We start from the raw sequence: 23534 nt of genomic DNA, 5'->3' as shown, positions 1-23534 counted from the left end.
CTCCCTAGTTTGGGACAGGAGTTGGTATTCATAAGCTTTACAGAATGGAGAAAAAAGCGGATTCCAAAGCAGACAAGCAAGCATTCTCTTAAAAGTCACCTGTGTCACCATTGAGATATGGAACCTAATCCTGGATTATTCATTCAAACTTACTGGATTCAGAATACATGTGAGTGCTGATCTCAGTTCGATTGGTTAAACTAACCTTCATCAATAGAAGTCTTCACACAGCAGAGGTTCAGAACAAAACGATCCTCACATCACTTTAGACAGTAAGATAAAAAACGTCATAGAGTTAAAGATATGCTGGACATATGCTCACAGCATACTGAATAAAATGACGGAGGTCAGAAACGTTATGCACACAGAAGACCCTGACATCATCACCATATCAGAAACATGGCTAACATCAGAAACGTATGATAGTGGAATTCAGTTGCCCGGTTTTTTACTTTGTTTGATTGATCTTCACATGGAAATTACCTTAATCAAACGAGCCTTCAAGATACTGGTGCATGACCCAGGGACATCTAAATCGGCACGCTTCCAGCTAAAATCCAAAGGCCATGACATTGGATTAGTTGCTGTATACCTCAGTTCATAATGTATATGTGAATGACTTTCCTGTAAATAAACTGAAATATCGTCTAAATAAGTGCAGAAGCCGTATAGTAGTTGAGTTTAATATACTCTCTATTTATTGGCGAAGCTTAGAGGTACGGTCGTGTAAAACATTTTTAACCACGAATTGTCAGAAGCCGCAATCGTCCTAGACTTATTCCAGAACAATGTATTTTTCTACGGATATGACCTACGAGACTCATCATCTGTTTTAGGCTTAGTCTAAACTCACGGTCATAAGGTCGGTTTATAATGGGGCAACAGAAAGGAAAGTTCTCGTACATCAATTCAATAACAAACAGGCACCATTTGATTGCCAGGTTAATTACGAAAGACAAGGACAAAGAGGACTATTTAAAGACAGTTTTAACTCAGGAGCTTCCTCTATACAAAGACCACATCCAAATACAAGGTCACCAAACGTGTTACTCCGTGTGGACGTTGCTCGAAATGACGTACTAAAAGGCCTTAGCGCTTAAGACTCGGAAAAATGAGCAGAGCAGGGTCAAAATTACAAAAAAACTTATACGAATTGCACAGTGCTGAGCTACGTGTCTGACTATGATGCTCAGTATGTCACTTGCTCAAGGTGGGGTGCTTACAGACTGAAAGGATGCATATGTTACTGCTATCCATAAGACAGGATCAAGACGATTCCTTTTGAAATAGAAACCCATCATCTTCACCAGTGTCTCATTTAAAATTCTGGAAAGAATGGTCACAATGCCATAATGGCCTTCTTGAAAATCAACAACTTGTTGAACAGTGACCCAAACAACACAAAAAGGGGAAATAAATGGGAAATGTCGCTTTTTCGTCTTTGCGTCGGTTATTTAGGGGAAATAACGCTTTTCCCCCTTAGATCGTGTATTTGAGGGAAATTTGTCGACAATTATACGTAACGTACAGTATTTAAATGAACCGCATCCAGAACTTAAGTTTTCATAAAATTCGACGAATTAAGGCACTGCTTAATAAAGAACAAAACTATTGTCATAAAAACAAGGTACAAAATACGGAAACAGGCATTCGGTTGATACGCATATACACTGATTTCGTTTTTTGTTTAGCTAAAGTGTTTCGACATGCTTGGGAGTCATTACAAAAAACTTACGTGATGCAGATGAGTGACGTGCTCTCAGATTTTCATGTTCATTGTAACTAATTACCTTCTTGGGCCAATACTATTGTAGTGGCTGTGCTTCGATAATTAATCACCCCCGAACCGTTATCGTATTATCTTCAACGGTGTTTGAGATCAGAAGGCAAAAAGAAGCAGCTACTACAGTTTATTTAGTAGATAATTCGGACCAGATAGCAGAGAGGCAAAATGAATGAGCAAGTGAACTACGATTGTAGCAGTAGCAGTAGTAGTAGTGAATGGGTGCAAATGTACACATATATATATATATGTATAGGAAAATGGATGAGTCAGCGAATAGATTAAGCAGTTAATAGTGAAGCTAGCAGAATGAATACATGTGTAGGCGCTATACAATATTCAAGCATATGTATTTCATGCAAGCACAACAATAATAACAGTACAACACGTTGTTATAGCGTGGATGACTTTGTCCATTAAATAGATCAACAAAAGACCTTGACTGAACTAAACTCAATTGCACGTGAGTCGCCATGCTATGGGTTCTGTTGAAGTCATTGAGAATGTTCGTAGACGTAGGGCAACTCTGAACTTGTCATAGATCCACTTATAACAGAAGGTGGAATAATATGAGAGCTGCTTTCATGAAAAAATATGACTTTCGTTCGTTTAGTGAGTTTGCTAATGAAAGCACTCTAAAAGGTAACTGAGTTCAACAATGTTGTTTAAATTGATAGAAGAAAAGAGAAAAATCAGTTGTAATGACAGTACTTCGACTATTACACCATCCACCAGCAACATCAATCAAAGGCTTTCAGATAATAGTGGTATGTACATTGAATTCATACGTGAATATAGTTCTTATAGGATGTACTGAAGTGAACTTGTGCTCTCAAAAGTTCGTGAATCGCAAAGAACTGATGAACGACTTTATGATGTATATAATGTCAAATACATCTCTGAGCATAAGAGATGCTGATTGGGTTCTGTATGGTCTACGATTTCTTATCACGGACATACCGAAAAGCATCAGAGGTGTCCTAAAGACGTGTGCAGGTGTTCAACCAAAGTTCATCGGCAGTGGGGTTTACTACCATCTAGGATTCAAAACCAATCTGCTAAGATACGTTGAGCTTTGGTTGTGTACTATTGATTTTGACTCTTTAAATTTATATATCAATATAGATGGACTTTCTATGTCTAGAAGCTCCAATCAACAGTTATGGCCTATACTAGGACGGATCATTGCCCCTAGGTTTAGTGACGTGTAAAGAAGAATTTCTTTACAATTCAGTAGACATGGATGTTGCTGACATGCAGGCTGGAAATAGTCATGTTCAGTATCCGAAATTCCGGTTGTTTGACAAATTCGTCTCGCCGATTGCAAAGTTTCATTACTATTCAAGTGTTCACCAATTAGTTCGACGCAATTAGAGACATCACCGTCAACATCAGAATCTAAGCGTGTCGGTGGTGCCACAGCGGACCAGTAAGTCACCTGCATCATCGAGTGCACTTTTTCAGGTTCGATAGGTTGTATACAATGGTGCAGAACATTTCGTCAACTATGACTGACTTCAGTAAAATGCTGCAGAAAATGTCAACAGCCATTACGGACTTAAGTATTAACGTTAAGCAATTGCTATGTAAGTCCAGTGAACGGGAACAACCGTATTAATTCGATTGCGGAATCTCGAGTCAGCAGTTCCCTTTGTCATCTGAAGAGGAACTGCAAATTCTGGACACTAGTTTGCAGCATCAAGAAACCAGAGACCGATTTGTAAGTCATCAACATTAAAGTAATAATTTGTTCCTATTACAAATGGCAACGGTTACGAGGCTATCAAGCGACGATCCGAAAACATCTATGCGGTATGTTCTGTCGCACCTATTGACAACTGAGGTTGCCAGTAAATTTACGTTACTTGGCACCTCTTCAAAATGAGAACTTCAGAAATGCCGGTTTTACGGCTGCATACGAAGTAACTCATATTTAGTATTTAAACTTCAGGCGCGTTAACAAATTGTTTTCTATCATCCTGTGTGAACGAAAAAACCTTGTGAAGCTGTACGACATAGCCACACAAGGTTATTTTCACGATGTCAGAGACAAAGTGATAAAGCGTAAAAGAAGGAAAGAAGAGCAGGTATGTACCAATTGTAAGTGATAACTTACCTTACGGCTCTATAGTTACACTCATCAGTGTTAACGGACATAACCGTAAGTTTCGCATAAAGTATGTTGCTGTGCCAAAGCCTGTCATTCAAATGTCCTTGTGACTTACTTTTTGGACATTTCAGAATTCACAGGAACACTGCTTTAATTTTCAATAGCCGAACATACGTGGCTGAAGGCAAACGTCCTTTCAATTTCTTTTTGTTATACCGGATTTTTAATAAACATTTTTCGGTGGCACTGCTTACCTTTTTACTAGCATGGGAAGCTATTGAAGTGTTGAGAAAGTGTGTTTGATTGTTAGTGAACTAGTGATTAAATGCACATTCCTTATAAATAATACATCACCTGTTCTTTCTTTTGCAGATATTGTCAAATAACAATAAATTAGCAGTTACAATGGAAATGAAAAACAATCTATGCTGAAGCTTCAGCTATAATGTTGTACAATAATAGGCTTTACCTTTTAAATAAAATTTTTAAAAGTATACCGGTTTTCCAGTCCAGTTGACTTTATTTTTGGTCTGTTGTTGAAACAAAGGGTGAACATAGGAGACCTTTGGGGTTATGCCAATGGATCAGAAATAAACACTTCTGTGTGTATTTAGGCGAAAAGTGGGCAATTCCGCGGATTTTTAGGCGAAAAGTCGGTTATTTATCGAAAAAGCGGGTAAAAGGGGGAAATCCGCATTATTTCCCTCGGATAGGCGAAAAAGGCGACATTCTGGCGCGTTTTCCCCTTTATTTCCCCTTTCGCTACCAAAGCATTCACCCCTTATTTCCCCTTTGTTCGCCTTTATTTCCCTTTTTGGGTTGTCTGGGGAACAACATGACTTTACGAAGGTTTAGATTCGCACGGCAAATCTGTTTACAGCAAGAGAAATCTAAAGAGCTGCTAGATTATGGCAACTAAATGTATGCTGTTTAAGTGGACTTCAGCAAAGCATTCGATATGGCGTCGAATGGTAAACTTCTGTTGGGGCTGATAAATCTGGAGATTATCGGACTTCTCCTTTAATGGATAAAAGATTTCTTGGTAGGTTGCAGACTGAAAGTAAGAGTAAATTGTAGATCCTCCCTATGGAAACCAGTGCTCGGTGTGATAATCCAATTCTATAGAGCCTTGCTTCTCATTCTATATGTAAATGAACTACTGAGTATACTCGATTCCCCGACGCTACTATACTCTGATTATGTAAAAATTTGGTAAAAAATAACGGGAGATGCAGATGCGTATACTCGCTTAGGTGTTCTGATTGACTCGTTCAAAAAATGGTTGATACCTGTCAACCCCACAAAGTGTTTCCGTATGCCTACTGGGGATACAAAAGCGAATAAGTAAAGGATCAGGAGGAGTCAGTGAGCCACGGTCTTAAGACCATGGCCCAACTCTGTGCGGTTGATTCTAAGGTGTTCATAACTCTATAAGCCTTAAAACAGACGTTTATCAAGTTGGATTCTAGTATTTCCACAACGATACACACAGTGAAATCCAAAATTGAAAACTGTTTGAGCTGCAAGCCGCTGTTTGTAAAGCGAATCATATACCTTGAAAAAAATTAATGACGGAAGCTGCATCTTCAATTCCAGAGTTCTAGGACAAAACATTAGTGGTGTACTAGTCTCCATCAACTCTTATCAACTCTTGGCGCCTGTAACCAGAAGAAATAGTGTCCACACTCTCAAATGACTGGTAGAAGAGAAGACTAGACATTCACATAAACTTACCAAAAATAGAAAGATATGGATCACAGATCTTCTGTCGATTGGGTGTTGGTTTGTTAAATATTACTGGTAAAACCGGCAATCTTGAAAGATTCTCAGCGCGCGATGTCAGAAATGGAAGTTGATGATACAGGGCCAGTGGCATCCCTCAGCGAAAATAAGAAACGTTTCGAAATAAAAAAGTGGTATGCGGTTGCTTTATGGGCTTGGGATATCGTCGTTGATAATTGTGCTATCTGCCGAAATCACATAATGGACTTATGTTTGCTTGGGTTATTCTCTCCTCATAATATACGTAATAGGTATTGAATGTCAAGCTAACCACGCCTCTGCTACAAGTGAAGAGTGCACTGTTGCTTGGGGTGTTTGTAATGTGAGTTGAATTTTGTAAAATTTAATCTTCCACAAAGCATGCCTTTCATTTTCACTGTATATCTCGATGGTTGAAAACACGACAAGTTTGCCCTCTAGACAATCGTGAATGGGAACTGCAGAAGTAAGTAATCGCTTTTTATGTACTATGTTTCATTTCAGGTATGGCCACTGAGTGAGCCTGGCGATTACTTTTCGACTTATCAGTTATGGTTGTACCTGTTCAGATAACAAAATAAAATAATTACAACACGTTATTCTTTTTTATTACTTTTGTGACGTTTTCTATGGTAATTCAGTGTTTTAGACGCATGGTGAGTTGGTGCTGTGGTCTTTGTGCAAATTCAGGAAGTGACGAAGTGAGTACTGAACGATTTTAAAACAATTTGAAAAACCTTTTTGTTTATTTCGAGTCATCTGTCTAGCCTAGTCAAATGCTATTAAGTTTGTATGTTTTATTGCTTAGGGCAGAATTATTGAGTTGTAGTACTAAGTGTGAAATGTTATTTTACGATATAATTTCGGGACTCAACATTATTATACAAATAATCCAGTGAAACACTATAAGTAACCAAAGTAAATTTGAATCATATATCAGCAGTTGTTGGTAACTTTTAAATGCTTTGCGATTCACACAAACATTCTCAGTTAGTCCTTATACCTATCTTTCTATGGACATAAGGCTAATACGGCTTTGTTTTGATCCTCGTGTTTCCAAGATGTTCGCGGTTATTCAGAACCAGATTATCTTACTCTACTACATTCCTCACTTGTGTATGTTTCCCGTTCTTAGGTTTATTATAGGATCAACAGCGTAAGGCCGCTTAAATTACAAGATGAACAACACTCGAAGGTTGCGATTTGTTTCTTACTTGCAAGTGCGTAATGCTTACTTTCTCCATAGATCATCCTGTTTATCTGGTGATTTTAAAGTGAATACTGTTCTGTTGTAACCGCGTTAGAACTAGTCGTCCAATGTTGACATCAATGATGGTACATAAACCGGAAAGATACAGTTTAAAGTTAGTGATTCAATGTTTTCGTAATTGGAAGTAATATCCTCAATGACTTATTGTTAGTGGCTGATGAACACGAAAGCAGACTCTGTAGATTAAATATAACTTTTTGATAAAGTTAACTGATACACCAGTGTCAGTACTTTCAATCATTCCAAGCCCTTTGACTGAATGCTAAGCCCACTAGCAGGTTCTTTGCGTTCGTTGGTACTACTGTGTCATTTGACAACTGCAATTCCGACGTCTACTAATTATCTTTCTGTTAACCCGCTTGATACTACCAAAGTGTGTGTGTATAGCTGTTTTCAAACTTGAATATATCGTCATCCATCCACACTTTTGGTATACAAAGTATTATGCATAGTTTATATTCGCGCACCTAATAAATTGTATTAATAGCATAATTGTTACAGTATGCTGCGTTTCTAAAATTTGTTGTAATTTCCGAAAAATACCATGTTTCACTTCAGTTCACTTGAACAGTGTGTATGCTCGCAAACAAGAAATTCATTCATGGAGCGATAACTTAGCTAACAATTGATTTTTTAATTGAAGACGAGTGCAGTGACTATAAAACCCGTAATTAACCATTTTTATGAGCTTCCCGTGTCAAATGTACCTTTATCCTTATAGTTTAAGGACCGAGTGCTAATCTCTTGATAATCTCCGTACGGCTTAAACTTAGCGTACAAAACTGACTACTATACATTATGCATTAATAGCGATGGTAGTATTATTTGATTGTGTCATCTTAATTCTAACTGTACTTTGAACCCGTCACTAGTGTTCACTGTTAGATCGATTCCGTTGGTCTCTTGAGCGAAATCTGCCAACGCTGTATCAAAACCTCTTAGATATCTAGAATCTTCGTGTTCAAGTTCTAGAAAAGTTCCCATGAAAAGTGCTGATACGATTTGTGAGAGGAGCGAGAAAACAACTTAGTTGTCGGCATTTAATGACTTCACACAACTACAGCTAAACATGTACACCAAAAGCTGTGTTTTCTTTCCTAAGGATAACCACATATTACGTTAATAATCTTCATAATAAACTCTGTTTCATCTAAGTAGTAAACAATGCGATTGGTGAATTAATCAATATTGATAAATCCGTAGTTTCTACGTATAAGTATCCACAGGATATTCTTAAAGTAATCAGTTTTTAAGTACCGTAAAATAAGTGACTCCGTAGTTTTCTACCAATCAGTGATAAATAGGGATCTAAATTTCTCTGTAAATCAAATAATCTACACTCCAGACAAATGTTGGTTGCAATATTGAATAGGAGAAGAGAGCTATCTTGATTGATTCATATATGATGGTCTAATAGCTTAGGGTGTCGGGCTGAACAATTCTACTCAGAACCAATCCCCACACCCTAACTAATTAGATTTTAGAAAAGTGAATCACCATTCAAACGAAAATATATCAGAAAACTGGAACTCCTAAGCTATTTGACGAAGTAAATATGGGTGTATTAGTTGTCAGTCAAAAAAATTAGTGGCCATAAATGAGTATAAATATTAAAAACAACTAATTGCTATTCGTTTATATTCATTGCAGCACCATTGACCGTACTGTTGAGCTTGGTTTCGATAGTTTAATTATTTTCAGTGTTAAGGAAGTGGGAAAGTTAGCTTCACTAACTTGATATAAACTTCTTATAGTTCACTTCAAAAACTAGTGATAGAAGCCAATATCTAAATACGTCATAAACATTTACCAGTCCACCAGACTTATCCTATGCAAAGTGCGCAAATGGATAGAGATCTTCCCTAAAGATCAGCATGTACTTTTAACTTATTTACTACGTACAGTAGTTTCAACTTTCTGATTTTCCCGAAATCTATAGGACTAATTTCGATTTCGTCTTCACCACTCTGGTCTTCTAGAAGACTGGACGGTAACGTATCAGGTTTTCCTATCATTTTACTTTACATTCCCCTATAATCTATTTGTACACCCCATGAAATATCACTGTCGTTTTTATGACTCAGTCGGAATACCTCAGTTAATATGGTTACAGACCGTTCCAGGGTATTATTTCTGTGATTAACTGAAAGACGGAGCTTTAAACTATTGATGCTTATCATATCAACTTTTACCCATCTAGCTTTCGTTTTTCATCAGTCAAAATAATTACATGTAGTCGATATTCCTGTTTATGTTACTTATCTTGTTAGATCCTACTACAGACAGTATCAAGTACTTTTCTCTTAAATATGCAATAATGCTTTAGGACTGGTCGATTCTCACTTCAGCTAAATGAAGTAGTAGTTATGCGGGCTACCCGCTTTATTTATCTTGAATGAAATGTTCGACGAATATAACATTTTCTAACTAGTCTTGGTCGTTTACCGTCCCGCTTAGTAAATCTAATACAGTGACTCAATCGGAAATCGCCAAACGACAAGTCCATGTGATTGAATAAGAATCGATATTTTTTCCAAGGGATGAAACATATGCCACCAGGCTCAATTTCCTTCGAGACAGATACATATTAATGAGTGCAAATGCAGTCGATTCGGTTAAGCAATTAACCTTCTTTCTCTCGAGTAGCCGAGCTTGTGTGTAGGGAGAGTACGTATCAGTGTGGGCTCTTAGATGCGGTGCGTCATAACAGTTTTCTAGAGACCGAGGAAAAGATGATAACCTTTAAATATTTTGCTTTGCTAATGTAAGATCCGTTATCACCGTTTAGCCAACTGAAGGGTGAAAATTCGACTAGTCCCGGTATTGATTGGTTATGTACCCACTATCTTTTTTAGCAGACTTTAGCAAATAAGTACTATCATACTGTTCTAGCTATATCTTTTGTACATGAAGATATCATCTGACTGTTTGTAATACACTAATAGCCTACCAATCAAAAAATGACCCAACGGCTATATCACACAACTAAGAGCGTTTTTCTTTAACTGTTTCGGTCGTTTTAAATATTTTGGTCAGCCATCATGCAAAATAATCTATTAGGTTCATAATCTATACTTTCTTCTTATGTTTCCAAGTGCTATGAATCTACTTTTGGTTGTAACACATTTTTGTCTAGCTCCTGAAATGCCTGAATGACGTAATACTGTTTTAAAAACGGGTGAAAAATATTGTCTTATAAACACTACAATAGCAACATAGTGCTTAAAATGGATTTGATTGATACATGTCTATTTTGCTAGTGGATGGAAGAAGGTCGTGTGATTTATTATATGCTTTTGGTTCATGTGAATTGCAGTTCATTTCTATTGATTTTCTCTTCTTGTGCTGTGACAAAGTGTGGCTTTTTAAATCGATGCGCTTATTTGCGACTTTACATTGATATACTGAATGGTCAGACCACTTCTTTAACCTTGTATTATTCAGGAGAGATATTATGTCTGTTGTGCTGTGTGATAGATTACCTGGATCCGAGTAAAGTAACTGATTACTAATGACAACCCTATTATTGAACTACAGCTCATAAAGGTACTGATATTAAAAGACATTACAGGTAGTCGACACATTAAGTTATTGTTACGTTGCTAAATGACACTCAGTATAGAGAAAAATATTGGAACTTCTAAACAGTATTATCTGTTAACACACAATTAAAGTTACTCTACGCCTAATAGGTTTAACACTTCAGATATCAAACAGTTTTCCACTCGTAATAACCTAAAGGTCATTTTACTACTGGTTCATTAATGAATAACTAAGTTCTGTCGTGAAAAATCGTTCGAGTCTTACCACGTACGGTACAAGCAATCTTCTCAAACACGGTACGGTTCAATAACTGTTTAATTGCATTCATTAGGTTATCAAACTCATCTTTGGTGTGAAGCATAATGCATGTGTTATTGGTTTTCACGTTCCGTCGAAAAATATATTCACTTATTTAAGGGTTCATAAGCCTCGTTGTATGGATAGTATGAGCCTCAGATTGTTTTAGGATTTACTTTTGTTGTGAGATGCAAATATAGAACAATACATTATAGCAGTTAAATCAAAATAACAAAAAAGAATCTATGGTCCAGTTATGAGAGGATGAACACATTTTACTCTCTAAATCCATCCTTAGTTTAGAATATCACAGGAAAGTATCACTAAAATTAAGAGGACGTTCAAAAAGAAAAGGTTTAAGAATTGTTGGATAGTTAATAGATAAATATTAAAATAGTGTTCACTACACTAACCAAGGTTAAATGGGTCCATACTTATATTAACGATACCTAAGGTCTACAGACTGTAAGGGAGGAATCTTCAGTTACGCAAACCACCCAGACGTTTACTCATCGGCTTCATCAATACGTACTGTATTTTCCTTTGCCTAACTTAGATCTTATCTTACCTATACCCCGACCAGCATAAGATTATTTTCTAACCAATAGTGCAACGAATGAACCACTGCACATTCCTCTACTCCAGCTAATTGCTACCTGTCTCAATTAGTCACCGATTGCTTAATAATCACTTGATATAAATAAGACCAGGTAAATAATTACGTCTGTGTTTTGTGTAATTTTTTTAATCACAGTATACGTTGTTTATCTAAGACTACAGTTTCAGTCATTCTGTCATTACTTCGTACTTGCTCTAGATTCTGGGTCCGAAAACCTAAACAGGCAGTCGTAGTACATCTGAGACGATTTGTTAATTAGGTAGAAAAGACTGATATATTAGTACTTACTCAAACTAGAATTCAAAGGTGTTTTCGAGTTTATGCGGTTAATTGTGTATTGTTAAGTAAAAAGGTTCTGTAGCAACTTTTAAACACCAGTTAACATATCATTTTCACCTTATATGTTATTGTTTATTATATTCATACCACTGTATTTATTCGGTTAATTTTACTGATGCAAATTTAGGATGAGGAAGCTGAACGTCAGAGATTAATTCCAAGCCCCCAGCTTTCATACGATGGGACACAGCAACCATATGGAAGGTATACAAATTTTTGACTCATTTGCTATGCTCATCTATTGAGTTGTGTATGTGGTGTAATTTTACTATCTCCTTACTAACCATAATTTTTCTTCAGATCATTCGTACCCAACCGTACCTGCTGTCTTAGTGAAGTAGTAGAGGTTACACAGCATGCTAATCCAGTCGAGTTTATTGGCTCGGACACTCGTTCCTGTATGTCCAACCATACTAGAAAGGTCGACTGGATAACAGCAAAACTAAAAGTAGCGATTTATTGTCTCATGGTAAACCCTACCTTCCGTTTGTACCGAGGTGTTACGACAGTAGTGTTTTTCTCAGGTAACCAGCATCTGCAGCGATTCTGCCTTTTCACAACGAAAGGAAAGGGTTAGAAAAGGCTGATCCTAAAAGTAGTATACCTCACCATACTCTATGGATTTCTCTGGCAGTAAAGTATTTAGCATACAGAACTAACATATCAGGAACGTCTCTCAAAAGGCCTGTGTGTGACTCGCCTCGAACAGTTGCGCCTTTAGCTCTGTAATATACTCCTAGGTTTCCACGATCACTACTAGTTCAGTTTCTTTTTGAGATACTCCGAAAATAGGTTTCTTTCCACAATGTAAACAATTGAGGAGTTAAAACAGCCCACACTTCTCTGACACCACTCAAGACAACCTTTTCTACAACCAAGTTCTTTCGTCTCTTATTATTTATGCTGTCTCTATTATCAGCTCTTCTCCCATAGCTTTATTCTTACCTCTATGTCCCACCAGTCCTAACTATTTGCGTTCAAAAAGTGTTGTTCCTGGTCTTCTAAAACCAAACTATACATTGGAACTTTCAGTGTTTGGAACTTATGTCGAGTCGAACAACAGGCTAGAATCTTGTGCCATTGACTAGGACCGTTCGTATTTACCTAATAACAATAAGACCGACTCCAAACATTTATTTACCTTTAGATAAGTGTTGGTGACCCTTGTATGCTGTATGAATCAAAATCTACTTACTAACCACTATTTGCCATAAAATAGTTTCCTGTAAAGATTAGTACATATTTTGGTATCAACTACTAAATGAGATTCAAAGATCTGAAAAGCTTAATGAGCTTGATCAAAGAAGTCAATAGTTGTGGGTTTTCCGTGAGCACAAAAGATCTGGAGAACAACAGAGGGTTTCTTGAATATATTCTTAACTGTTTTCACTGTCTGATCAGTAGTGATGTAATGTTTATATTTCTTTCTGTATTTTTATGGCTTGATATTACTTTGTGTGATATGTCGTTCAATAATAACCCTAATATTCAAATTTTGATAAGTGCAATATTGCGCATTTCATAATTTTATTATTTATTAAAATAAAATTCTTGTCTTCCTGATATAACTAGTGATGTGGAGAGTCTTTCCTCCATGTAAATGATTTCATAGTTCTTATTAAGGAGATCTTTTTCGTCATGTATATACAACAAGTCAAATGGTTATCTGAATTTTTGACTGATTATCCTTGAAACGAACCACCTGTCACGGTTTCAGTACTATTAGGACCATATAGCATTTATGGCAAGAAAAAAGGACAAGAATTGTGAAGAAACAGATCAGCAGTGTAACTCATTTCTTAGTGTCTCCGTGTAAAAAACATATCAAGCAAAAGACACATCATATAGTTGTCAACCTTCTGGTCGTTAACTTTGAGTTTGGGTGATTTTTCGGTTTCGTACTGATCCGTTACAAATGCTACCCATTATCAGTTGTAAGAGTTTGATTTTTCCCCTGATTAGTATTCAGGATTGGATTGATAATATAGGCTAGCTGAACATAAATGCCCCAATAATTCGTGTATTTATACGTTATTCGCCATGGAGTTAGGGCTCACGCTTAGTCCCAGTAGGATCTCGACCCTATTTACATACACCTCAGTGTGCATACTTACTAAGACTATCCTAGTACTTATCAGTTTAAATTCTGAAACTTTTCTACTGAGTCACCACATGTGCAACAGGTATGACACGTTAATCATAAATCACCCTGTTCCAATATCACAGTGAGCTTCAGTTTACTGGTATTAAACCAGCCCATTCATTGTACTGATTCTTCTTTTGTTTTCAACTCCGAAAATATTTTATGAACTTCGACTTAACTTCCTACAAAGACCACTCTTAAGATCATAACTGATAATTATTGTGAGTTGATGTAAAATCTTCGATCTTATATTGATAAAAGTCTTTTTAATTTGATTGTCTACTTTCTAAATTACAGTTTTTCACCTCCAGATCCTGTTACAAATGAACCTCAGTCAGATATCAATACCATGATGACAAATATAATAAAAGTTGCTGAGAAGTGAGTCATCCAAATTACAAATTAATTCGTCCGTGAATGTGATAATAGTAATAGAAGTCTATAAAAACTAATTACATTTTTAGCAAATATTTGGTTTGCTGTTTAGCAGTTTCTGAACCCCTTGAGTTACTCGGTAATAAAAACGCATTATCGTATATTGCAGTAATTAAATCGTTTTTTTTCGAAACTCATTATATAAGGTCTTGGTTCTAATAAGCTGGGAGGGAAAAGGAATACAAACCGTCGTAACATTCCCCTTTCGTATCATTAAGAAGCATGATGATGATGTTTAGTCTAAATGATATGATTCTTAGCTGCTGATCTATGAGAGTTCGTACTCACGAAACTTCGGGATCCTTGTTTTACATAATGTTTTTAGTGGCCTACATACTTTTAAACAGTAATTTTGAATATGTTCAAGGCATTCACTTGTACGAACACACTAATGACGACTCTTAAGTCCCACATTTTAACATGCAAAAAACTGAGAGATAATCAGAAAATCTATTATATAAATCATTAACAAGACAAAATGGTGTTGCAGAATAACCATGAAGTATCATAATATTGTGAGGAGTAGTTAACATGATCTACAGCTGCCATACAGATCCTGTAAATATATGTGACCATGTGCATTATCTCACTGATTTTCCAAGTCATTTGGGCAGTGACATGGTAAATTTCACACATGGTCTTATAAGTGTATTCTCTAAACAAGGTTCAATTATTTTTAAACACTTATAGCTCAGAATTGTATTACTTCATAAGTCTTTCGATCAACCGACACTACCTGCCATCTGATTAAGTTTAACCATGTGCGATATTGTTTCAAGATTGGATGCTTTCCGATAGAAACAATTTTTTTGCTCCAAAATCGTGTATTAGTTTAATAATTTTATTTCACCTGACCTTTTTAACTAGTCAAGTGGTGGATGCTGGAGCAACAGATTACAATCCCCTAGATTCACAAGAACATATTGAACGGTCAAGATACTACGCGTAAGTTTCTAACAATTTCTCGTTACTTTATCAATTGTTTGGCATCCAGGCATAAATGAGTGATATGTACAGCATGAATGTTATCACTAAAACGTGGATTGCACCAAGTCCAATGGCTTAATACCGTTACTGGTTAGCGATCATTTGCATATCTTTGCGCGTTATCTATTTTTATAACATACAGGAAATATGTACTATATCTAAAAAACACTCATATCAAATTTCCAATTTTAGAAGTTGCGAAATAATAGTTGAGACACTTGACTTTCAACTATTCGACTGAGTCTAAACTTCAGTTTAAACTCGTAAAGTGTGACTTTGATCTGGGTACGAAAACTCTTATTTCATTAGTTATGTAAAGTCAATTATCACTACCAAATTAAGTCGACGAAGTAAGGGTATTTGGTAACTCGAAATGAAGATATGAAACTTGCCTACCATTGAAGCCTTAGCAACTCACCAAAGAAATTTTGAAACGTGTATCCAGAAGTGATATCTTCATCCTATTCTATAATAATTCTAGTCCCCTTCTAAGTTTTCATTCATTAGAATGTCTCCTGTTGTAAGCAAATTAACTCTCATACGTCCATCTTTACACGTTTTTCTAAAAACATTTGGTTCCCTATGCTTGTTTCTGACATGTAGATTTTTAAATACTTCATGATGCAAAACTTACTCGTCCCACAGTACGCTACTGCGTATGCCGTATAATTATTTATACTTCTTGACAGCTTAGTTAATTGACATCATCGTGAAGGAAACATTCTTCACTCGGTTCAAGGTCGTAATATCAACCATTTTGTATAATTTTAGAGAAAGCATAGCTCGACAGCCTTTAGGCCCGCCACCGTTGCCAGTGTTTTTGCCAAGAACATTTGGAAATCCTGCGTCAATCATAGATGCACCGCTAGTGGAAATCGCTGAAATTAATGAAGTATGTTAAGTCTTACTGATATGCCTTACTTATTTTCAATGCTTTTATGTTTGTGTCAACGGATTAGCCTGATATCTGGCTTCGAGAGGTATTCTGAATATGAAGGCTAGTGGTGCTACTCGACTCCAAAACTAGAGTAGGTGAAGGGGGTTTCGGACCTGTGGCTTAGTTGTTCGGTCGAACCCCTTAACTACTGAGCCACCACCACTCTAACCCTTGTATAACAGTATTACTTCCACTTAGTTGATGTTCTTTTGTTGCTTTTATAGTTTGATTTTATAATTTGTCTTAACTAAGATGGGTTTGGTAGTTTAAACCTCTTTCTATTGGATCAATGTGTACCTGGACAATTCTTTTTAAACTTTTATCAAACGGCAAGGGCTATATCCATTCGTTATTAACACACTTAAAGTTCACCGGACAATAAGTATTTATTGATTATATACGATTATGTGATACCACATTAGGACCCAAATGAAACTTACAGCGGATAGCAAGACTTGCATTTTCTCAAGCTTCTTACAAACATAACAAACTGGATTATTAGAGTGCGAAATAGGTTACTAGGATTGAAGTATCCATACTCTGTAAACAATGGAGCCTCAGATAAGAGTCGAAATATATGCTTAACACTATATCCATAGAAAACAATTCTTTGTTCACGTTCGTTAATCGAATGGTATTCATTGAAGTTTTAATATAAGTCTATGACATATGACATTCAGATAATGGATCACGAATACCAACTCTGAGTAACATCTTCCGTTTCATATGTATTTGAATTTGATTACTCTACGGATGATCAATGATATTTACGATTGTATTCGTAATTTGAGCTAAAAAAAAATTTCATAACCGCTTTTCCTCACTTTGTTACAGATAAGACAGCTTGCAAAGGAAAATGCTGTATTTGTTCACGAAATGACGACACAAGAAAAGGATGATCTCATTGCCCACTTCAATCAAGCATAGAGATAAAGAAAACCTTACAAGCTTCTCTTCGAAAGTATATGCTCTTAATATCTACCAGACTATTTTATCTTTTATATATTTCTAATTTTTGTACAGAAAATCTTAAGTTTAATTGTATACAACAATTTATCTGATTATTTTTCAAAAATATAACACAATAGAAATCAACGTTCACTGAATCTTTGATAAAAACAGAGTTGATTAGGTCAGATAGTTCAAGTAAAATGCAAAATGCTTTCGTAGAATTTGATAACAATTTGTGGACACCGAATGTTTGCTTGAGCAGCAGGTACTACATCACGGACTTGACTTCCTTTCCTAATATTTACTGATGAGTTATGCAAGCAATTCTTTACCATTTGATCAGGAAATACAGTTCATTGTCCTTTTTCGTAACCATATTGATAAAGTCAGGTGCCAGCCCACGATCAAACCCGTACGGTTCAGAGCCTTCAGGCTGCAAATATGTCGTCAAAAGTATCACTTCTTACAATAGTAGCTACTGTTGGCTCAATGGCTGCGTGTTTATCGAGGAAACGCCTGAGCAGTACTGGACAATTTAAGTTGGACTGTGGTTCCCAAGTATTTTTTGAACTGGATGATCATTTTGAAATAACATTACCACTTACGGAGAATGTCCTTTCCATTTGATTAAGTACTCTGGTTCTCCATTGATTGTACGCATATCTAGTATATCTTCCACCTCAAATTCTACCTCGTCTCCGGCTGAGTTTTTCCAATGTCGAACAGGCATTGCCTAAAACGAAAATAGTTTGGTACATAACGATATACCTGTGCAGGTTCTAATACTAAACTATTAACAACATTTATATGAGGCTAGGTGGTATTCTAGGACCCCAACTCTAAAGAGGTATGAGCCTATAATCTCGTGACTAGAAGCCGATTAATTTAATGAGAATTGGCCATTCAAATGCACTTTAAAGCATTATTTCATATACAACCCGACAGCTTGTAAGTTTAGACGTCGCAAGTATAACGTTATACGGACTTTTTATTGCGTTGTGAACGTACAAAAGAAAACTAAGCGATTGTGGGAGCTGTCAAGTTTCGATAAATTCAAAAATCTAGGATCGTTTGATAGCTGCTTGTTACACTGACGAATACTAGCTGCTGAAATAGTATGGTGGAAAAATGTGCAAGATTTATGTTTACCCTAATACGACGATGGTAATAATTAATGATAAGCTTCACTAAACAACAGTACAGCGACGAAACAAGTAAGAACAGAAGACTACAGAAACAGGAATTTACTAAACAGTTTCCCAAGCAAAGTGTTGAGCAGTCGGACTACATACACAAAATAGTATATCGTTAGGTAGAAAAAGTAGACTACCCCCGAAACCTCCAATTACGTTTTATTCGAAATACACATAACCAAAAGATGGGGTTGAGTGGTTAGTTAAGTGGACAAATAATACGAAGTGACGTTGCTAATTGAGTGTCCAAGCGGAAATTCGACCGAAATCGTTGCTGAACAATAAAAATGAGTACGTTCAATGGTCAGATTTTCTCTAAGTACATAATACAAATTATCTTGTGTGAAGAACTACTCGCTGACGCCGTTAAAAAGTGAAACAGGTTAGCTAGTTTTAGTACCGATTGTGCCAAAATCATCTACATACTAAAAGTAATTATACCATCCACCACTCCTACATTGCTTTACAGTCGCAATAAATAAATAGGTTGAAGACGTCTATGTTGCGAATACTCAATTGTGTCATTAAAGCGTTACTTGTATATTTTGGGACGATTAAATTGGGAATACTGGCACTAGGAAAACCAGTTAATGATGCTGTGAGCACTCACTAAATTAAATGGCTGTTGCTTATTAGTATGAGACCTTTCATAAATATTTATAGCTAAACCACCACAGAGAGATGGGAAATCAACAGGAAGAGAAAATATCATTCCCTATGGGAAGCTAAACATAAGGAATATATTACAAAGAGAACAAACAAAAGCGAAGAATCAAAAGCATGGGATGACATTAGGGGACTAGTTAGTACCAGTACGACCGATTTCAGGATATATCAGTCAGAAGCGGCGACCTATTATTACATAATTCTCGAGCACTGTGTCTTCTGTCTTTTCTTCCGAACACATTATCTGCATTTTCTCTCAACCATTCACTAGTAAGCACCATCTTAAACATATCACTTTTTCCTTTTACATGAACCGACATATTGGTTTAAAGTATTAAGTTGTATAAAGGTGGGGTTTTTTTCGTCTAACTCTACAAGAGCTAACATTTTGACGATAGAATCACCTGTTGGGATTGTCCAGTTTGATGTGGAAGTTGACAAGATCTAGGGGTTACTGAACATCTTAGATTGTAATACCAGAATTTTCAGGTTTTTTCTTTGGTTTCAAATATGAAATGTTAGTTGGAGATTAACCTATCACAGTGTCTAACCCAAGAGCACAATATAGTGACAAAAAGTACAGAATACTGAACTTATTTTAAAAGCCCAGTCAGACCTGGCTAGTTATTTGGGTAGAGAATCTTTACATGTAGATGTTTTATTCGGGTTTTCTCATCTGGCATTTGTCCATGATCTTACAAACAAGCAAGTATATTGTACAACAGCTCGCTGTGCATTATTTTTCAGAAGTAGAACGAAAACCGTGAAAACACCCAATTATTCGAACAGGAAGAACTGTTTGTGCACTAGTACTAAAGCGGTAATTACTCATATTGGATACAAGCTTGGATACCTAAGTATTGTGTGAAGGTTGATAATCAGTTGATGAGGAGCGAGACTAAAATCAATGGACAAACCAATGAGATTTAAAATAGCAAGCCTTGGATCTTTGCGCGAAATCATGTATTGTAGTATCACTTAAACATCGTCCCTAAATTGTAGTCCCATTGCTTAGTATCAACAGGTCAGACAAAAATAAATTCAAAATCAAAGTTATCACAAACAAATAACTATAGGTACCATGAAGCCACCGACATACAACCAATTTCCAACTTGGCAAACGACCCTGAGTATTCAAATACAACAGAGCATTAAAAGAACTGCATGTTTATGCGATATGTGTAACAAGTAACGCTTCAGTTTTTGGTTAGGCTTGGCATATTGTCTTTAATAGTGTTGAGTTATTTTAGTCACCAAAACTTTATTTTTACGGCCGTAACGTCTGCTAAAATCCTTGTTATGTCAGATTACTGGACTAAATTGTGGGATAACATTATTATCAGTGAGACAATTTCCTGATGGATAACTACTGACGTCAGATTTGCATGGAAATCTCTTGTTTTTTGAAGATTTGTGGCAGGTTAGTGATCAACCACAGCACTTCTAGATACCAAATTTATCATCAGTTCGAGATATGAAACACGACTTCACCATTGACTCGATAGTCGGACAAATTACGAGAGCGACGAATGTTATGCTATCAGAAGCGGATGGACGTTTTTTGCTGTTTGAGGCCACAGTAAACATACATTGCCATTAAAAGTTTTCATTCTATGAACAGCTGCTTCATCATGAAATTAGTCATACATGAGTAATATTTTGCTTCAGTCAAAATGTATGGTATTCAGTAAAACGAATTCCAAATTTATTGAAACCCGATGATGGACAACCTACACAGAATTCATGTTTTTCAGTTCGCAAACAGTTGATGCGCATACACTCAACGTCATATTCACAACTGGATAACTCATGCACATCATTGTAGTCAGGGTTTGGTATCTGTGCACATAATTACGCGATGTGATCTATTCAGTCTTCAGTCTTCAGTAATGAGGATAGTAGGTTGGTGAACCTGTATTAATCCTGACACATTGCTTTCCAGTGAAGGTCCAGCTTTTCCTTAAAAGTATTCACTGATGGGGCTGATACCACTTGTTCGGGTAAGGCGTTCCAATGATTGACTACTCGATGAGTAAAACAGGACCCCACTTTAAGTTTAATAGATCGTGGTTTATGAACCTTCTTGCTATGACCTCGGAGATTATTAGTGCTGGAGGGAGCAAAAAGATAAGACATATTAACACCCAAATCATAATTAAAGATACGAAATGCCAGTATAAGGTCACCACGTATCCTACGACACGACAAGAGGAAAAGATTTAGGCGTTTTAAACGCTCATCATAAGGGAGTCTAGAAAGACCCTTCACTAATTTCGTTCCCATACGCTGGACACGCTCAAGGGAGTTAGTATCCTTTACCAGACACGGGCTAGCTGCTTGGATACAGTACCCTAAATGTGGTCTAACATATATGGAATATAAAATTCGAAACGTTTCCTGTCAAAAGATTTGAATGCCCGGCGAACTGACCATAAAGCACGAAAACTTTTGACAGCGGCTGCTTGGAATGCGTACATTTTACAATAAACTGTGTTTTTTACGAAAGCTGGTTCGCAAATTCGAATCATTTTGAAAAGATTTAAAATCGATGACGAAGTTGGTTTTACCGATGGTGCCGGGGCTAACATTAATGAATCTTCAACCACCAAACCAGTCATTTTACTATAGGTAGAGAGACAGAAAGAAGATTATAGTTCACATTACTAAAGTCTGAGTTGGGAATTATCAGCACAAGCAACGAATGTTTCATAGTGTTAACAATCATTTAAAATAAGGATGAGCAATTTTCGAGGCAAGGTCAGCTAATGTTAACTTTGTAACTGACGTTCAAGCACTTGGTTCGTTTAACTGTAATGTTAAGTCATTTACATACCTGATCAAGAGATGCCATGAAGTCTTGTGCCAAACTAAATATTTTTGTAGCCGTAAAACTTTATATGTTAAGGAAAGCACATGTTGTTCTACAATCCAACCGAAACGCAGTAAACAAATCCTTAGTAGTAAAACACGTAACTCCGGCCAGCAAATATATCTCGACTTGGTTCATTAACTGCCTGCTGATATCTAACCTGGGGGATTTTATGGATTTATTTGGCACGTGTTTCTTGGTAGCGGTGTTCATAGTCTACCGCGACTCGACGCCACGCTACACGCCCATCAGCAGTACTGGTATATATTTTCGCGTTGCTACAAAGCATTCGTTGCTTGATTAACGTTTTACAATATTGGTAACTATTAACATTAATAACAATAGGGAACACTCTCGAATCTGCATGTTTTGGACCGATGGTGTGGAGAGAAACATAGATCCGATGGCGTTATCGAAAAATAACCCAATAATCCTACGTTGACAGAACGACCAGGAAGAATGTTGTTCCCTAATATAATCTTCAAATCACAGGCCGTCGCTGATAAAGTAGAAAAATGGCATAGATAACGTTTGTATAAAATTTGAAAGTAGCATGTGCAGCGATTTACTAATTATAAATGTCCGCAATAAATATTGAATATAAACGTGATTACACATAGAACAACAAAAAAGAAAGAAAAGATATGATCTTCATTTTGTAGTTGCAAAATATATTATTTGTCCATGTCCCTATAGGACAAAAATTACGATTAACATCATAATCGTTTATCATTCATGTAAAATGTAATTTGTGATAACGGTGTAAATTTTGAGACTTTAAAAACATGAAAAACATACCTCAAGGTCAAAGTCATTAAACAAATAACCTAATCGATAAATATACAAGACTAACGATACGAACTTTGTACAAGTAGTAAAAATTCTGCAAACTTAAACGCTGAAAACCAATACAAAACTATAAAATAACCAAAGCAGTAAGCGAAACGAAATAGCATCTATAAATAAAAATAACACATTTGTAATATTCCAATGAGTAGGAAAATTAAATTTTCTGATTTTCCGGACTCAGTGAAAGCCACTTCTTCATGGAAAAAGCAACAAAATTAATTTGGTTATGAGTTTTCTAATCATTAAGATGTTACGTTTATTTATAACAATTTCCTCAATGATCAATCTATTTAAAATTATCAGGTCAAACCTTGACATTGATACCTACGAAATATCATTTATTATGACTTACAGAAATGCAGGAAATAATAAACATTACACCAAATAATAACGCGCTCAGTAGGTGTTATGTTAATGTGACCGCGCATACGCTCTCTAGCATGCAATATGTTAACAGAATTAAGCATTTTCAGGAATTTTGTTGATTTTTCGCAGGGTAGGTGCAACATATAAATGCATAATATTTTAATAAGAACTCCAGTTCAAGCTTTAACTTTCAATATATATTTGATTTTTACACCTGGCAATTCGTAATACGCAGTAGATCACCAGCGTAGGTGACTATATCGAATTGTTGGGGGCCTAACGTGGATTACAACCGATGTATCAAGGAACTATGGATGCTTAGAAGACCGTACAACAAAATGAATGTTATTACGGACATATATCAGTACAGAGAATATAGTGGGACCACGACCGCATGGGCCAGTCCATGGCACACG

At 36.3% G+C, this 23534-nt stretch overlaps 2 protein-coding genes across 7 annotated transcripts; one reads left to right on the top strand and one right to left on the bottom strand.

The window, feature by feature from the left end:
- Positions 1 to 5590: 5590 nt before the first annotated feature.
- ROC1A (RING-box protein 1A) lies at positions 5591 to 17319 on the top strand. 4 transcript variants are annotated; one of them, XM_051213220.1, is made up of 9 exons: positions 5591 to 5886; positions 5927 to 5997; positions 6035 to 6120; positions 6159 to 6355; positions 11850 to 11926; positions 14177 to 14246; positions 15168 to 15245; positions 16059 to 16179; positions 17059 to 17319. In XM_051213220.1, the coding sequence occupies exons 5-9, from the start codon at positions 11902 to 11904 to the stop codon at positions 17149 to 17151; spliced, it is 387 nt and encodes a 128-aa protein (XP_051069175.1). In that variant the 5' UTR covers positions 5591 to 5886; positions 5927 to 5997; positions 6035 to 6120; positions 6159 to 6355; positions 11850 to 11901; the 3' UTR covers positions 17152 to 17319. The 4 variants fall into 4 exon arrangements, with proteins under 4 accessions (XP_051069175.1, XP_051069178.1, XP_051069177.1 ...); XM_051213219.1 differs by having other exon boundaries at positions 14163 to 14246; positions 17059 to 17161; XM_051213222.1 differs by lacking the exon at positions 16059 to 16179.
- On the bottom strand, positions 17259 to 22336 carry CBX3_1 (Chromobox protein 3). 3 transcript variants are annotated; one of them, XM_051213216.1, is made up of 5 exons: positions 20115 to 22336; positions 17781 to 17908; positions 17643 to 17745; positions 17508 to 17608; positions 17259 to 17469 (listed from the first exon to the last, which is right to left on the bottom strand). In XM_051213216.1, the coding sequence occupies exons 1-5, from the start codon at positions 20115 to 20117 to the stop codon at positions 17367 to 17369; spliced, it is 438 nt and encodes a 145-aa protein (XP_051069172.1). In that variant the 5' UTR covers positions 20118 to 22336; the 3' UTR covers positions 17259 to 17366. The 3 variants fall into 3 exon arrangements, with proteins under 3 accessions (XP_051069172.1, XP_051069174.1, XP_051069173.1); XM_051213218.1 differs by having other exon boundaries at positions 20134 to 20166; XM_051213217.1 differs by having other exon boundaries at positions 17508 to 17745; positions 20134 to 20166.
- Positions 22337 to 23534: the final 1198 nt, after the last annotated feature.

This window comes from Schistosoma haematobium, chromosome 3 (assembly GCF_000699445.3).
Source record: "Schistosoma haematobium chromosome 3, whole genome shotgun sequence".
Lineage (NCBI taxonomy): Eukaryota > Metazoa > Platyhelminthes > Trematoda > Strigeidida > Schistosomatidae > Schistosoma > Schistosoma haematobium.
Note: the sequence above shows the minus strand (reverse complement) of the source record. Positions and strands in the feature narration are given on the sequence as shown.

What these genes read in the sequence shown, in the direction of transcription:
- CBX3_1 (XM_051213216.1), bottom strand. An exon ending in AAATGGAAAGGACATTCTCC is followed by an intron (nt 17,746 to 17,780) that starts GTAAGTGGTAAT and finishes ATGATCATCCAG; the next exon opens with TTCAAAAAATACTTGGGAAC. An exon ending in CTGTATTTCCTGATCAAATG is followed by an intron (nt 17,470 to 17,507) that starts GTAAAGAATTGC and finishes AGTAAATATTAG; the next exon opens with GAAAGGAAGTCAAGTCCGTG.
- ROC1A (XM_051213219.1), top strand. Translation starts at nt 6,284, where the DNA reads ATGGTAATTCAGTGTTTTAGACGCATGGTGAGTTGGTGCTGTGGTCTT. An exon ending in CAAATTCAGGAAGTGACGAA is followed by an intron (nt 6,356 to 11,849) that starts GTGAGTACTGAA and finishes ATGCAAATTTAG; the next exon opens with GATGAGGAAGCTGAACGTCA. An exon ending in ACACAGCAACCATATGGAAG is followed by an intron (nt 11,927 to 14,162) that starts GTATACAAATTT and finishes TCTAAATTACAG; the next exon opens with TTTTTCACCTCCAGATCCTG.